Source organism: Dysidea avara, chromosome 11, assembly GCF_963678975.1.
Source record: "Dysidea avara chromosome 11, odDysAvar1.4, whole genome shotgun sequence".
Taxonomy (NCBI): domain Eukaryota; kingdom Metazoa; phylum Porifera; class Demospongiae; order Dictyoceratida; family Dysideidae; genus Dysidea; species Dysidea avara.
Genome location: NC_089282.1, coordinates 22,413,643 through 22,429,681, shown reverse-complemented (window position 1 = coordinate 22,429,681; position 16,039 = coordinate 22,413,643). Strand labels below are relative to the sequence as shown.

Sequence of the window (16,039 nt, the reverse complement as noted above, 5' to 3'; positions counted from 1 at the left end):
TACTTGATGCTACACCCATACAATAATAGTCATGTTGTGCCCTACTTCCCCCCTGTAGGTCAGGTCTAGAATCAACACTGGCTGTAGATTCACCACATTGTCATATTTGGAATAAACTTCAAATTTAATAGTGAAATTAACATAATTTATTGCAGCACAATGTGTGTTTCTGAAATCAAGCTTATCAAAAAACTAATATAGGAATTTTCCCATGTATTTCTGAAATTTCATTTTTTTTCAGAAATGATGGACCAGGAATATAATTACCAATTGGAGTGGCCATAATAGTATCTCACAAGATACAACATTGATTTTTTTTAAATTTCATCCCTTGGACAAAAGATTGAATGCCTAAAACTTGATACTTATCCAGAGAGTTGTCATAAAACTACATAAAGTAATAATCAAATGATTGGCTAATGCTCAGCACAGTATTGCTTTCTGTAAAAAATCAGGAAACAAAACATGAATTTTGAATTCAAACTGCCCTACCATCCGAGATGAGAAAAGCCAAGCATGAAACTGTTGCTGTTACCAGTAGCTGGTTTAAATTTGTTAGCTGCAATATTCTGTTAAATGTCACCTGTCATCAGCATTATTATAGATATTGCTATAATGTGTGTTAACCAATCTGTAATGATTCCTTAGCTATACCAGGAGCTCATAAGTGCCACAAGCGCATAAGCTCGCAAGACATGCCACAAGTGCTGCAAGACATGCCTTTGGCAATAATAAGCTCCTGGCTATATATGTGATTAGCTACATAAGAAGACTACAAACTTTTAGCATAGAGAAGTGTCCAAGACTCAAACTGACATCAGCAGCAGGTATTAAAGTTTTGAGAACCTTTCACTCTGTTTTGCATTGTTCTGCAGACTGATAGTAACTCTTATGCTTATACTGACCCATTTTAAAATTGGTCAACTAGTTTTATAGATTTTAAATCAGGTCATGACATATAAAATACAAACAGATACATCATCAATAGCAGACTCGTATATATATAGTTATAAAAATAGTTAAATGTGTATCTATAATAGCAATTATAATTATAGCTATCTCTAATTGTTGAGTGGAAAAATCATTCATTTCAACTTGATGGACCTGAGAAATTAAAAACAAAATGATATGCATATTTGTTCGTAATATCCACACAAGAACAGCCAAGCTGTGAAAGAGTGCAGCTTTCAAAAGTCTGGATGAAAAAGACTGTGTGGCAGCATATGTGCAATGATGTTAGTGGTAACAAATATTAATAACAGCATTTACAGCAGCCACCTTTGATTTCACAACTTTTTCACCCAGGCTTTTGAAGACCACACCCTTTTACACAGCTTGGCTGTTTTGTGTGGATTTCACTTCTTTGTACTTTATAAGGCCTCAAAACCAGATTTTTTTAAACCTACATTTCTTTTTATATATACACACACACAATGATGATTATTGAAGACAGAATTAATACACATACTGTACTGCCTATTTTTGTTATTAATACTATACTTGTAAGTAGAGTCCAGTTTTTTTGGGAACTCCTAATAGAACACACATAGAATGCTCTAGAACAAACTAGAATTTTAATTGGTAAATCTGTGAAATTATTAATTTTTTAAACTTAATAGACTTTTTAATGCATTAAAGGTCAGGTCTCTGGGAAAACTGTACCCACAGCCAAAATTCACATGTGCATGAAATAAAACAAATTGCAATTCATGATACCAATAGCTTAAGTTACTACTTATATCATTAAAGTTAGGTGGAATGGATCTAGACAATTTAGGGACATAGGAAATGTAATGTAGATGTAAGAGTTACATTTCCTATGTCCCTGCTCAAGATGCCTGTTGAGATCTATTCCACCTAACTTTAATGATATAAGTAGTTATAAACATTTACTAATAATCAGATTTAAGCCAGCTAGAGATTTTCATCTATAAAGTAGAAATTAAGTGAGCTGAATAGTCAAGATTGTAGTGGCTCAGTGGTTAAGGATGTAGGTATTAGGTGTGGAGGTGGTTCAAATCAAATCCTATAGAGTGGTAAGCTTTTTGTGTACTTGTTTACACTGCGGTGACTGCTCTATTAGAGTATCTCAGCCCATCATTTATGCTAATGGTTTTTCTTTATAACTCTGTAGTTGCCATCGAAAGGCACTGCTATGATGATCAGCTTATGTACACAAAATTTTCAGGTTATTCTCACATGTGGTTTACTCTGTAGCCGTGACAAAAATTTGAAATTAATCAAATTTGCTTTGTGACCTACCCTACCTGGAGGACAACTATAATACAAAAAATGGTGTGCTTTGGAGAAGGGACCATGAAGCTATGCAGGCATGAAAATCGTGTTTTCTTTCTTCCTGTCAATATATACATGGTGTGATATGATGGCTTTCTTGGCCACACAGCACACTATCATGCATCTTGAAATAGAGCTTCTGTATACAAGTCATACAAATACGTACACATATAATATGCAGTGGCGGATTCAGGGGGTGGGGCACAGGGGGCACGTGCATACAAGATCGAGATACTCTAATAGAGCAGTCACTCTAATAAAGCAGTCACAGTGTTAGTGTAGCTTAACTATGAAGCTATAATAAGGATCTGAATAAGGATCTGAATAAGGATCTTTATATACTTTATAGTAAATACATTGGTAAAGGGCAGCCATTATTGCTGTCATTACTTTACTTTTTTTTTTTTTTGCTCTTCAACTTTTCAGCAAAGTGCACCCCGCCTTTCCAAACTCTAGATCCGCCCCTGATATGTATGCACGTGTGTGTGTGTGTGTGTGTGTGTGTGTGTGTGTGTGTGTGTGTGTGTGTGTGTGTGCATGCGTGCGTGCATGAGCGTCATGTATATATTATGGTATATTAGCAAACAATTATAAAGGGCATAACAAACAGCTAGAGCACCAGATTTCCAATGATAACATTGCAGGATATACACCAGATATTATTACAGTGATTAACAATATGTCTACTGCAGTAAATTGAATATGAATACAGCAGTTGTGAGTCTGTCATGTAAAATACTACAGATTAACAAGCACATACCAATTTCTGTAGCCATTGAGTTCATAGCTAAATCATCCGCCTCTTTCAGTGCTTTAAGAAACCCAATGTATTTTTGTGCAAAACTGTTATTTAAGCTAGGAATTAATATGTTGTCAAGAAAGTTTGTCATCTTATCTCTATCTGAGTTTATACTATCAATGTATTTCTTCTCATCATGTGTAATTGTTCCATTGCTATAAAGCAAAGTCAGTATTGAACTGATACGAAGGTTTGTAAGTCTTGTGTAGTGGTTTCTTATTCTTTCACGTGCAGCAGTACATGTCATTGCTACAAAATCAAATTACATACAATGGCTCAGTTCAGACAAACATACACACAAACACACAATAGTTCTATTATTGTTCAGTATTATTTTAGTGTTAACTAGGCCAAAAGTATAATAAAATATATGCTTTACAAGATTTCCTCTGTAATTAGGATCATTAAATGCATTGTACATAGCTCCTTAGATTGATACTCTCTAACAGAGCCACTTTGTACTGAAATAGTATAATAGAACATTTACTGATTAAAATGTTCCAAGATAACTGTTGTAAAGAAATTTTGCTAACCTAGGAGTATAATGTGAGCATAATGGGAACCCTGAAGAGCACAATAGGTGAAAATTTAGTGAAAGCATTTTGGGCAAAGTTTTGAACATATTTGACTCAGGCCTATTAAGGAGTTCCTGGATAATTTAAAGTTTTATCATTAGCTGATACAGTCATAGACTTCTGTGGATTCCAATGCAGCCTCTTGTGTCCACTATTTAAGCTATATTACAGCTTGGTTGGATAAAAAGTTATCTAAATAGCTGTTGGACTACTGTACTTACCCAACGTTAGAGTTGTCACAGTAGTTGTGGTAGTGTTTCCCTGTCCTGCATAGTTGACAGCAGCAACTTCGATACTAAATAATGCACACCAACAACACATGAGATGTCAAATCTAAGGATGTATCTTAACTGTATGATGTGCTAATGCTATGTGTGATTTTGTGTAGCTAGACATGGTTGGTAATGCTATTGTGAAATCCTTTTGTTATGTGACATTCATGAGAAGTGTGCATAAGGTAGCTAGCCTTTGAAAAGCCACACAATGGAATGGGTGGCAGAAAGAAAGGCTCTCTATATATACAGTAGATCTATTTACAATTCTCATGTTAGAATACGTGTATCAATATCTGGGTTGAATGGAGTGAACTGTTCTTGAGATCATGAGATGTTGGTGTGACCAATGCAACCTCCACTACATATTATTATGATGATACTAATACAAAAATTTTCAATATAACTCAAATCAGTGTCAAAGCTGTAGCTAGGGTAGGACATGGATGGGCATTTTCCCTGTGATTAAAATTATTAGTTGCCCAACCATCACCAACTGTTACAGTTTTGCCCAAAATGGCAGCCTAGTTCAAACTTAATGTAATACACAAACAACCTAACACAACATATTTAATACACATAATTATACTGTAGACACGAAAAACAAACAATATCAGAGTATGCTGTTCTTAATCTATTTTGATGAATCCAGTAAGTCTATATTTAGACTTTGACACATGCATCTATACAAACTAAAAAAACTTTGCAATCATAACAACTACAAGTGTATATTGTAAAAAAACACAGCTATAGAGTTTAGCTGGTTTATTTGCATGCAGCATCATTTACTATAGTAGCATAACTAGCTGTAGATCTTGTGTGCATACGCATTATTTTCTCATCAATGAGAGTATGCTTCATGTGTGTATACAGGGAATCATGTATGCCCACTCATTAGAAATTTTCTGGCTATGACCCTGATTCAGTGTTGGTAAATTCCACAAAAGATGCATGAAAAATATATAAGTGTATACACAGATATCAATCATAATTATACAAATCACATATCTAATAAAACTATACCAATCATTGTTCCCCAAGTCAGACTCACCAATATTTAGTGTTATCCTTAAGACCATCTAGTGAAGCAACTCTTATATTTCCTGGAAGTTGTCTATCACCACTAGCCAGTGTTCCAGTGTCTACCTCAGCAACTTTCAATACAAAGCTGTTCACATCAGCACCACCGTTATCAGCAACTGGTCCCCATGTGATCTTAATCTGATCATGTGACAATGCCTTTGCAGTCAGGTTGGTTGGTACTGATGGAACTGTATAATAGGAGGTAACATTGATGACATGCACTTGTGTATGAGTATGTACCATTATATGTGTAGTACTATACTCATTACCATAAACATTTCAAATCAACAGTTTGATTTTATATCACAAAAATGAAAAAAGACTTTGATTACCAGATATTGTTGCAATACTCTAACAAGGGTGTAGGCAGATGGGTTCAGATGGTTTGGGTGAACCCCCCATCACGTGTGCAATTGATCACGTGATGCAATAGATATGATTTGCAAAGGTTCAGCATTAATGTGATGTGACCCTCAAGAGTAGTACAGAGGAGCGCCAGTGGGCAAGTAGCTACCAGAGAGCTCCAGAGCTGTAAGATTTGGTGTGATTTTAAATTTTTAAAAAAATTCTTCCTCTGAAGGGGGCAATGGCACGAGTGAAATGGTGAAGGGCTGTTCAATGGTTGGTCGAGACATATTACAAGGCAGCAGCTGCTAAACTTTAGTGGTCGTGTTATGCATGTGTCAGGTTAGTATATTTACTGATGAATAGTTTGTTTATTTGTTACATGTTGTGAGCACATGATGTCTCGAACCAGTGTTTATTCTAGGATTTCTCCTTTGGGGGAAATCAGGAATTTTGGGGGTGACCAAGTGTCTGTCTGAAAGTCTACATATAGTTGTCCACATTTAAAACAGTTGAAATAGTTGTGAAACTGGTTAGTCATTTAAAGCTGTGTCATGAGTGTTGATTTTGGTTTTTGTGTGGATTGGGTGAAGCCAAATCCTGGTTGGTAGAGCATGATGCATAGTGATGACATAATGATGTAATATCTTGGACAACTATGTGCACCTCATGTACGCAATTATTTTATTAGTAGTACACTGCATTTGTTGAAACTGGTGAATAAAAAATTTATGTGAGAGATCACTGAGATATTGTATTGAATATCATTGCGTGTATAATACCGACTGTATAAGTGGTTGTCTTACAAGAACCTTGTAGGCTATTTCAAATTGAATATTAGGGTATTTTCATGGTTATGGATATTTTTAAAATCAAGTTTTCTGAGATTTAATCTGGCAGTATATTTGCTGGCTGTGCATGCCATTTTGAATATTTTACAAAATTACACTCTCTGAGAGGACATTTTTTAAAAAACTGGGTAAACGTGGTGTATGTACCCTAGGAGACTTTTAAAACTTAAATAGTCTGATGTTGAACCTGAGAGCGTTTTAAGGTTGTATATGCAATTTTTGACCTGAGAAAATTGTTTTACTTATTAAACACTCTTGAGATTGAATCTGAGAACATTCTAAAGTTTGTGTGCCATTTTAAAAACAAGCTGAACCTACTAAGCAGTCACTCACAATTTTAGGGGGTGAGTCTGAGATTTTAGGGGGGGGCCTAACAGCTCTAGAATAAACACTGTCTCAGACATATTGGAGTGCAAGCCAAGTCAGAAGTTACTGACACAGGAAGACCAGCCAAGAATAATGTATAGTTGGAAAAAAGTATTGTCAACAAAGGGACTCGAGTGTGGATGGCTTCCATGTGCTAGGAAATTGAAGTTGGCTGTCAGTATGCTGTCTGAAAGAGAAGATTAGATAGTTTTACAATAGGTTTATAGTTTCTATAAGCTGCATATAAACAGCAGTGTGTAGGTTTTTAGCCAGTTAGATGCACAAACAGCACCTTTTAATGTTACTGCCTAAAGGCACGTTTTGTGTATGCATCATTTTTGTTCAAACATGGTCTAGGGGAAGCACCCAGGCCTTCCCCTTAAGACATTCCACATTAAATTTGAACCCCCTTCAAAACATTCCTGGCTATCCTCCTGTCTAACAAAGTGGAACCGGACATCTTTTATTTGGGTACCTCCATTGTCTGGATGAGGTCTAGGACAAAAAACAACAATTGTGGTAAGTTTTTAAAAATAATGCGGTCTAGGTCTTCAGTTGAAGGAAAGCGGAAATGTAAAGTTGCTACACTAGTAATGAAACTTAAAGTTATAGAGCAACTTGAGAAAGAGAAGTCACAAAGAGCAATGGCAGAACAGTTCAACTTAGCAAATCGACAATAAGTGATATATGGAAAGATAGAGAGAAGATAAAGAAACACGTGCTATAATCCAAAGCAGTTTGCGAAACAATGCTGTTTAGTACGTGAGCCATTGTTACGCAGATGATTTGGACAAGGTGTGTTATTTGTGGTTCTTGCAACAATGTGCAAAAGGTACCCCGGTATCTTGGCCAATAATTAAGGAGAAAGCATTGTAACTTTTTGCTGTGCTGTACCCAAGGTCAGAAGTATTGTAGGTGTCAAGTAGTGTTGGGCAAGTTACTTTGTAAAAGTAACTAGTTACATATTACTTACAGCTGAACTATTTAGTTACAATTACATATTACCCATAAAATAAAATAACTATAATAATATTACATATTATATTACTGTCCACAGCCTTAAGCTGTCACGTGTGAAACTACCACCTTATCACATGACATGATTGCGTTGTTGGAAAATGTGCAAATCTTGGTTATAAGTAAGAAGCTGGTAAATAAGCTTCATTCAGTAGGCTTCGTTACTTCATTGTGGCTAGGCATTACTCAGTGGATAACTAACAAGATTAGTAACTTTGTTACTTGTAGTATTAATATTACATAATATTAGATTCGTTACAGTAACTATATTACTTAGGTAACACGTTACATTTGTAAGTAAAGTAACTTGAGTTATATTACCTGTTTTTATAGCGTATTTTGTTATAGTATTACTTTGCTACCACAAAAGTAATAATATTACGTAAAGCGTTACATAAGTAACGCGTTACTCCCAACACTGGTGTCATGGTATCAGAGCGCTTTCACTTCAAGGTAAAATACTGTCAGCTGATACAACTGCTGTGGAACCTTTTCACTCTACTCTCAAGGAAGTCATGGAAAAGAAAGGCTATAGCAAAGAGCACGTTTTAATGCAGATGAAACTGGATTGTGGTGGAGGCTAATGCCTTCAATGTCTCTTGTAGCCTGTGGAAAGAAGCAAGCTAAGAATTTCAAGCAATCTAAAGATAGAGTAACATTGTTGGCCTGTGCTAATGCATCAGGAACATGTAAGTTGCTATTGGCATTTGTCCACAAATACTAAAAGCCACGGCGTTTTAAACACATGGATATGAATAGTTTACCTGTTCATTCTTACAAGCAAACAAATGCCTGGATGGATACCACTGTGTTTGAAAGCTGGTTTCATAACAAATTTGTTCCTCATGTGAAGAAGCAGCAGAAACAACGATATTGAGTATAAAGTATTATTACTTTTAGACAATGCACCAGCCCATCCAAGCGAAGAAGTCTTGAAATCTAAAGATGGAAAAGTCATTACAATGTTTTTACTGCCCAATACAACTTCTGTCATATGGCCTATGGATCAAGGCAAACTAGTTGGCTTAAAGAAACATTACAAAAAATTTTGTTACAACACTTGATTCTTGAAGATCAGTCATCATCACTGTCTGTACCTGATGTCTTGAAGTACTGTAGCTGACTATCAAAGATACTGTTTATTGGTCTGCCAAAGCTTGGGATGAAATAACTGTAGAAAATTTGAAAAGAGGATGGAATCAACTGTTTTCCAGTTGTGCCATCAGTGGCAGTACTTCTACCAGTAGTATTGATAATTCTGCTGAAGCCACTACAGGCCCTTCTCGTTCTACCAGCACTGGTGACACAACAACCAGCACTGTTCCTTCCACCAGTACTGGTGAAAGCACTGATAGTGCATTTGATGTTGACACCAACAATGCAGATTTTTATGAGATGTTCAATTGTATAGGCTACTCAGAGAGTAACGATGGATGGCAAACTCCAGAACAATGGCTTGCTGAAGATGCTAATGATCCAGGGCATCAAATGCTTTCAGATGATGAAATTGTTGCAATGGTAAGGCGTGAAGAAAATGATTCAGAAAATGAATCAGATTCTGACGGTGAACAACAACCAACTATCTCCCATGCTGAAGCTTGTAAAGCATTGCATGGTTTACAGCGGTTGGAATCACAAGAAGAAGTTGAGTCGGCTCATCTGTTACTGGTTGAACAGTGGAGTGATCTAGCTGCAAAGAAAAGGTGTGATAACTTAGTTCAGTCAAATTTATTAACATTCTTTAGTACACAAAAATAAACAATGTACTGTACATGTATACAATGTATGTTTTAAAGGTATACCGTAGCTAACTAGCTGTGTGTTGTACTGTACAGAGATATGTGTGTCAGTTATGAGTATTAATGTATTTTAAAGCTTTATTCTTAGTTACAGACATTTCCAAGATACAGGCAGCAGTTGGTACCAGACCACCCAGATAAGAGAGGTTCTACTGTAGAGTGCACATTTAGGAGACTTCTAATATATAGAATGTTCTAGAACAATCTATAATTTCCATTAGCAGATCTATGAAATTATAAATGTTTACTAATCAGCATTTACAAAGTAGAATTAAGTGAGGTGAACAGAAAGAAAACTAAAAAATAAAATCAACAGCTAATCAAAATTATACTATGTGGCTTCCCAGCCACCCACATGTTTGATCATGTGAAGGTCATCTGGTGACTTTAGTCCACTTTCTTGGCCCTAGTAAAACAGTGTTGCAGACTTGCATCTTGTGTTCATTCATGCTTACATTCAAATGAATAAACTTTCATAAAGTTTAAATTCCTTTAAATGTAGTTAATGGGGGGAGCAGAACACTGATTTTGCTATCCTGTGTGGTCTGTGGCAATGCTAATGTGAGTGTTAGTAGTAATAAAGGTTGAATTTTTGTAAGATGAACTACAGGTATTCGATGACTAATTTTCATAATGATCACAGTGCAGTAAGCATTATGACTACACTCTGTTATGTGCTTAATGGTTTCCCTTACTAATGTAAAACAACATTTACAGTGGCTCAGAATGCTTTAATAGGGTGATAAAGAAGTACTTATTACCATGCTACAGATTATTACCACTGAGTGCACCCATACAAGTAATGAGCAAGTCTCTGATTGACCTTGTCAGTTATCCCTAGACCATAACTGCATTAATGAAACTAGTTTCATAGACTTGTGGCAAAGCATATATAGGCCAAATAATAGCATTTTTCAAGAAGGCAATCCATCCACCATAGTACTCCAGTTATTATGCAATAGCTAATTTATTATCCAAATAACATTCCGTAAAGTGGTCTATTCTACATGATGATACTCTTCTATTTAGTCATTGATAACCAGAAATACTTGGGGGAAACTTTTGACTGCAGGCTGAATTGGTCCTCACATGTTTCAAAGATTTGTGGAAACATGTCTTATAATCTGATGTTAATCAATATACATGTCAAATATTTGGTGAGAATGCAAGGTTTTTTCACGATACACTTATGCATTGCCTGTACGGGGACCTCTTGTTTACAGTGTATGCAAAACAGAGCTGTGCGTCTAAATTGTGGTTTGCAGAAGTATGACCATGTATCACAGCACAGAGCAAACTTTGGATGGCTTTCCATGTTAAAGTTTGTACAGTACTAAACTATTCTTTCCATGTTTGGCCATTATCTTGGTGAGGGTATTTTGCTGCAGCCACCAATACACTTTGGTCATAAACATTTATACAGAACTAGGTGCTCACAATAGTTTTCAGACATTTTTCGTTACAAGAAGAACATTAGTCAGTGTTACTTTCGACACCAAGCTACATAGTGGTGGAATTCATTTCCATCTAGTTTATTTGATGATATTGGTAATTTTCATGATGGTCTGCTCCAGCACCTTATTGAGACAATTCAGTTGTTTAATATTCAAATATTTAATCAGACAAAAAAGCTATACACACAATAGTATTATTATGATTGTTTCCTTTGTTCAATAATTCCTGTAGTAAAGTTCAATGACTCCTGTAGTAAAGAAAAGAAAACAAGTTACAAAGAAGCATCAAAGCCAGTTTATGGCCGGTTTTGTGGCTTGTAATACAAAAGGATTGAAGTGATATCTAAACCAACAACAGCCAAGCTGTAAAAAAGAGTGCGGCCCCCAAAAAATCCAGGATGAAAAGGTTGTGAAATCAAAAGTGGTGGCCAAGAAATGTCTGTGATGGTAGATTAATGGTAAAAATTTTAATAATGACAATTCAGGTGAATTTGATGTCAAATCCTGTCGGAGGAGGTACCGTAAATTCACCTGAAGTTGTTAAATTTTTTTCCATTAACCTACCATCACAGCCATTTATTGGCTGCCACTTCAGATTTCACAATTCCTTCACCTTGAGCTTTTGAGGGGCTGCACCCTTTTTTTACAGCTTGGCTGTTTTGGTTTAAATTATATTCACTATTTATTTATTTATTTATTCATGGCTATATGTCACCATCTCAACGTGCGACCATCTCAACGAAAACCCGTCTAGTTCATACAGCTTCCAAATTTCTTTTTATTTTCTCAGCATTATCTGCATTGTTCAAGGAATGGTTCACCAAAGTTTCAGTCAATTATGGTGAATAGTTTTGGAATTACAGCAATAGACAGTTGGAAGAGCAAGGAAATCGATTTGTACAGTGGCTATACTAAAAATAAACTAAGGCGCTTACATTTGCAGCCATAACGTCCGTTTGGATTAGTCTACAGTGTTGGAATTTGGTTTACAATGTTCACCATGGATTAGCAAATCAACCAATGTTTAATTTTCACCCAGCAGTTACTTGTGCATAGGTGTATGAAGGCGGTTTTATTGAAGAAATGGAATTGATTAAGTGACCATCATGTACAAATAGTAGATTTTGACATTATTGTTTGGTGTCCTGTGCCTGAATTTTGATGGATTTGTCCATTTTGGAATTGCTGTTGGAAAAGTATCAGAGGTTGCCTCTCTATGGCTCCATGGATGGTTATGGTTCCTTTGATAACACTGACGATATGTGGGACTATTTTTGTGGTCTTCTTGATTACAGTGTACTTCTAGATTCTTATGTACCACTGAAAAGGGTTTCTTGTAAACACTCCAAGTGCAATACTCCATGGATGACTCCTGAAATTTTATGTGCCATTAAGGCAAAAGATAAAACTAAGTGTAAGGCAGAACACACAAAGGACCCTTAGTATATAGTTAAAAGAAAAGTAAAAATCAGTTGAAGTCTCCTATCCGTCAAGCAAAATTGGTTTGTCTTAGCTCATTACTAAAGCAATCACGCAAGTCACCACAACTTGCTTCTCGGTTATGGCCAGAGATTAATCATGTTATTGGACGAAGAGCCTCTCACAATTCTGTTGAAAGCAAGAATGTTTCATTGGATATTCTTAATGAGCATTTTAGAAGTATTGCTATTCTGAAACCTATCAACCAGCTGATAGTTGGACTTTACCACCTGATTTTGATACTGATGCTGCTAAGTTTTGTTTTTGTCCAATTGAAGTTTTTGATATAGTTACACAATTACAACATTTGGAAGTTCATAAGTCTACCGAATCCAATGGTTTTTCTGCACAATTTCTAAGGGAGGTAGCTGTAGAGATAGCTGAGCCCTTAACAGCTATTATTATAAGTCACTTCAGTCTGGAGTTGTACCATCTGCTTGGAAGAAACATAAGGGAAGTGATGATATTGATCCCACCAACTTCCATCCAATATCCGTAGTGTTCATAGTGGCTAAAGTGTTAGAAAAATCATTGCTAATCAATTGTCTACTTATTTGGAAGAACGTCAACTGCTTCATGATCATCAGGATAAATATCGATGTGGCCACTCTTTGGAGCAGATTTTGATGCAAGCTATTGGTGTGATTGTTAATTCTTTGAATAGTGGGGCAGTAGTTTGTGCTGCTTTCCTTGACTTACGAAAGGCCTTCGATTCCCTGGATCATGTGATCTTGTTACAGCGTCTTCACTGTTTGGGTGCTTGTGGTACTTCTTTGTGGTGGTTTGCTAGTTGTCTCAGTGATTGTGTTCAACAAGTCAGGAGTGATGGCTCTTTCTCTCAGTGGAGTCCAGTCCTGGGGGGTATACCACAGGGTAGTGCTCTAAGGCCACTGTTTATGTTAACACTATGTCCCTTCAGATATGCCACGGAATGTTGTTACAATTTGCTGATGATACTTGTCTTATCTGTTGTGGTGATAGTTATGAGCATGTCCAGAGTATTTTATGTGAATCAATGATTTAACTCAGTTATCGAGGTGGATTACAAGCAGCAAAATGAAGTTCCACATAGCTAAGTCAAGTGTTATGTGGTTTGGAGTATGTGGACGAGAGTGTGCTGCTGATGTTGCTGCAGTATTTTTGGATGGTGTTTCTTTGAAGGCTGTCACTCAACAGAAATATTTGGGGGGCCTATTGATCACAAACTTACATGGAAATTTCAGGTTGCCAAAATTTGCAAGTAAATGGCTTACTATCTGTGTTTAATTAGCTGTCATCAGAAGGAGCTTCCAGTATACATTTTACAGATGCTGGCGGATTCCTTGGTTGAATTATGTCCTGCCTGTTTGGGGTCCTCCACTGAGTCAGCATTTGAGTAGTCGGTTGCACCGTCTTCACAATAGAGCTATCCATGTTGTGTATGGTTTGCGAAAACATGACATCATTCCAGACTTGGATGGCTACCATATGAATCTACCGTTCAATACCGAACTTTATTAGTAATTCATAAACAATATCTTAAGGATCACTACTTATTGCTAAATCTAAATATCTAGTTTGGCACTCAACACCACTACTGTACCAGAACTTCACCTAGTTTTGTCAACATTTTATCATTACGCACTGCTTTATTGTGTAAGCTCTTTCTACTAAGGTATTTCATTCTATGAACACAGCTTGTAACAATGGAAATTGGTTGCTTAGGGCACTTTACACCTGCAACACTGATCAATGTATCTTGTTTATGCAAGTTACCATCCAGAGCTATTTAGCCATTGTTAGATCAAACTGCCAGAAATGCAATATCCTGCTCATACAGAAGTTTCAATGCTCATTCCTCAGAACTGTGGGATCTGTCAGATCTATTAAACAAATTAATTTAACTGATAATTGATGTATGTGTGTTTCTTTTTGTGTATGTATGCCTTCTTCATACCCCTGCGTCTAGGTCCCTTATTTATTTCCTGTACACTTGTTTTAAACCATAAGATGTATAAATCAATCCATTAAATCAATTGTTGTAGAATATCAGTACACCAATCTATGTGCAAAATTACAGTTTATGTTCAACGAAAAAATTGATGGCATCTTCTTTGCCATACCTACATCAATTCACCTTTATGAAACAAATGATTGATCATCAGTTCTACAAGTACACAAAACATTTTGGAATTTTCAACTAGAGTAGAGACCATAGCACATCGATAAAAAGTACTGAAATAAGCTGGATTAGTGCATTACATTAAATCACAGAAAAACAAGTGTTATATCCCTACTGTGCATTTAAGATACCATAACTAAAATGCACAGTAGGGATATAATACTCATTATTTTAATATCATGCACACTCCAGCTTGTTTCAGTACTTTTATCGATGTGCTATGGTCCTACTCTAGCTGAAAATTCCAAATTTTTGTGTACTTTTTTTGTTAACTTCTTTGTAAATAACACTTATCATGACTGGTGAACCCACACATATACTTCACTTTTCAGATGATAATAATTGATATAACTGGGGCGCAACCATTTCTTTATTTTGGTGGATTGCGGGGGATTTTAGGGGTGCTTTTCGAACAGTTCTTGATTCTTAATGCTGTGTAACGATTCTAAAATAGCTGACAACAAAGCATAATGGATACTTCACTTTTTAGATGATAAATGATATAGCTGGGCATGCGGTGCCATTTCTTTCGTGGTCCATTACATAGGTGATGGAGATAGGGACTGTGCCCCCCCTCCCTTCACTTTTATGAGACAACGTCGGCAAAAAAAGACCGAGACATCCTAACAGAACAGTCAATATCTAGATACTTTAATACAGCAGTCACAGTATTCAGAGAAATGGTGTAGCAAGCTACTTAGCTATGTATGTGTAGCTATAAAGAAGGGGATATAGTGGATGGAGGGCAGCTATTGTGAGCAGGTAATTACCCTTTTCTGGTCTTTAGCTTACAGCTGGCCTGGTCTCCTCACTCTTTCGCCTGCTTCACCACCCCTGATCCAGTGCATTTCTTTGTCAGCTGTGCTCAACCCATTACACAGCAGTGTGAATCAAGAACTGTTTGAAAAGTACCTCTACAAAAAAAGTAGCCGTTATGAAAAATACGGACGATTTCTGTTATGAAGGGAAGCTATCACGTGCTACTGCCAAATCGACACTTTTCACTGTCAGCAAAGATGAATGGGACACAAAGGAGGACACTGGTAAGTCCATGAAGAATGCATTATACGTTCTGTGACATGCCAAAGGTACCTCTCGGGTCGAGGCGACATTGAATCAAGCCCATAGCTTTAGCTGTTATCAACTTACGCTTGTCTGAAGGCATCAGTCAGTCAGTTAGTCAGTAATTTACTCAGTAGAAAATTCCCTTTAATGATTTTAAAACTCGGGGAAAATGAGGCTGGTTTTTGGGTGATGTTTTTTCATGGGCCACACCCACTCCTTTGTAGTCCTTACTATACAGTATGGATAAAAAGAACACAAACAAGTAGACTAGAGTTTTAAACTAGAGTAAGGATCAACTAGAATATAGTGCACCAATAAAAAGTACTGAAACAAGCTTGAGTTAGTATTATTATGACAGCAAATTACTGTAACACAAAAAGAAGTGAATATCCCTGCTGTGCATTTCAATTACAGAAACTCCACAACACAGTATGGATATATTCACTTCTTTTTGTGTTACAGTAATTTGCTGTCATAA

At 36.4% G+C, this 16,039-nt stretch overlaps 1 protein-coding gene across 5 annotated transcripts in view; it reads right to left on the bottom strand.

Moving 5' to 3' along the window:
- Window positions 1-924: 924 nt before the first annotated feature.
- LOC136238265 (titin-like) overlaps window positions 925-16,039 on the bottom strand; it is a 44,954-nt gene continuing 29,839 nt past the window's right edge. For all 5 annotated transcript variants that reach the window (XM_066028627.1, XM_066028628.1, XM_066028626.1 and 2 more), the window contains 4 exons: window positions 4,993-5,212; window positions 3,891-3,964; window positions 3,056-3,343; window positions 925-1,104 (listed from right to left, as the gene is read on the bottom strand). In XM_066028627.1, coding sequence (XP_065884699.1) covers window positions 1,091-1,104; window positions 3,056-3,343; window positions 3,891-3,964; window positions 4,993-5,212 — 596 coding nt within the window. In that variant the 3' untranslated portion in view covers window positions 925-1,090. The remainder of the gene's footprint in view (window positions 1,105-3,055; window positions 3,344-3,890; window positions 3,965-4,992; window positions 5,213-16,039) is intronic.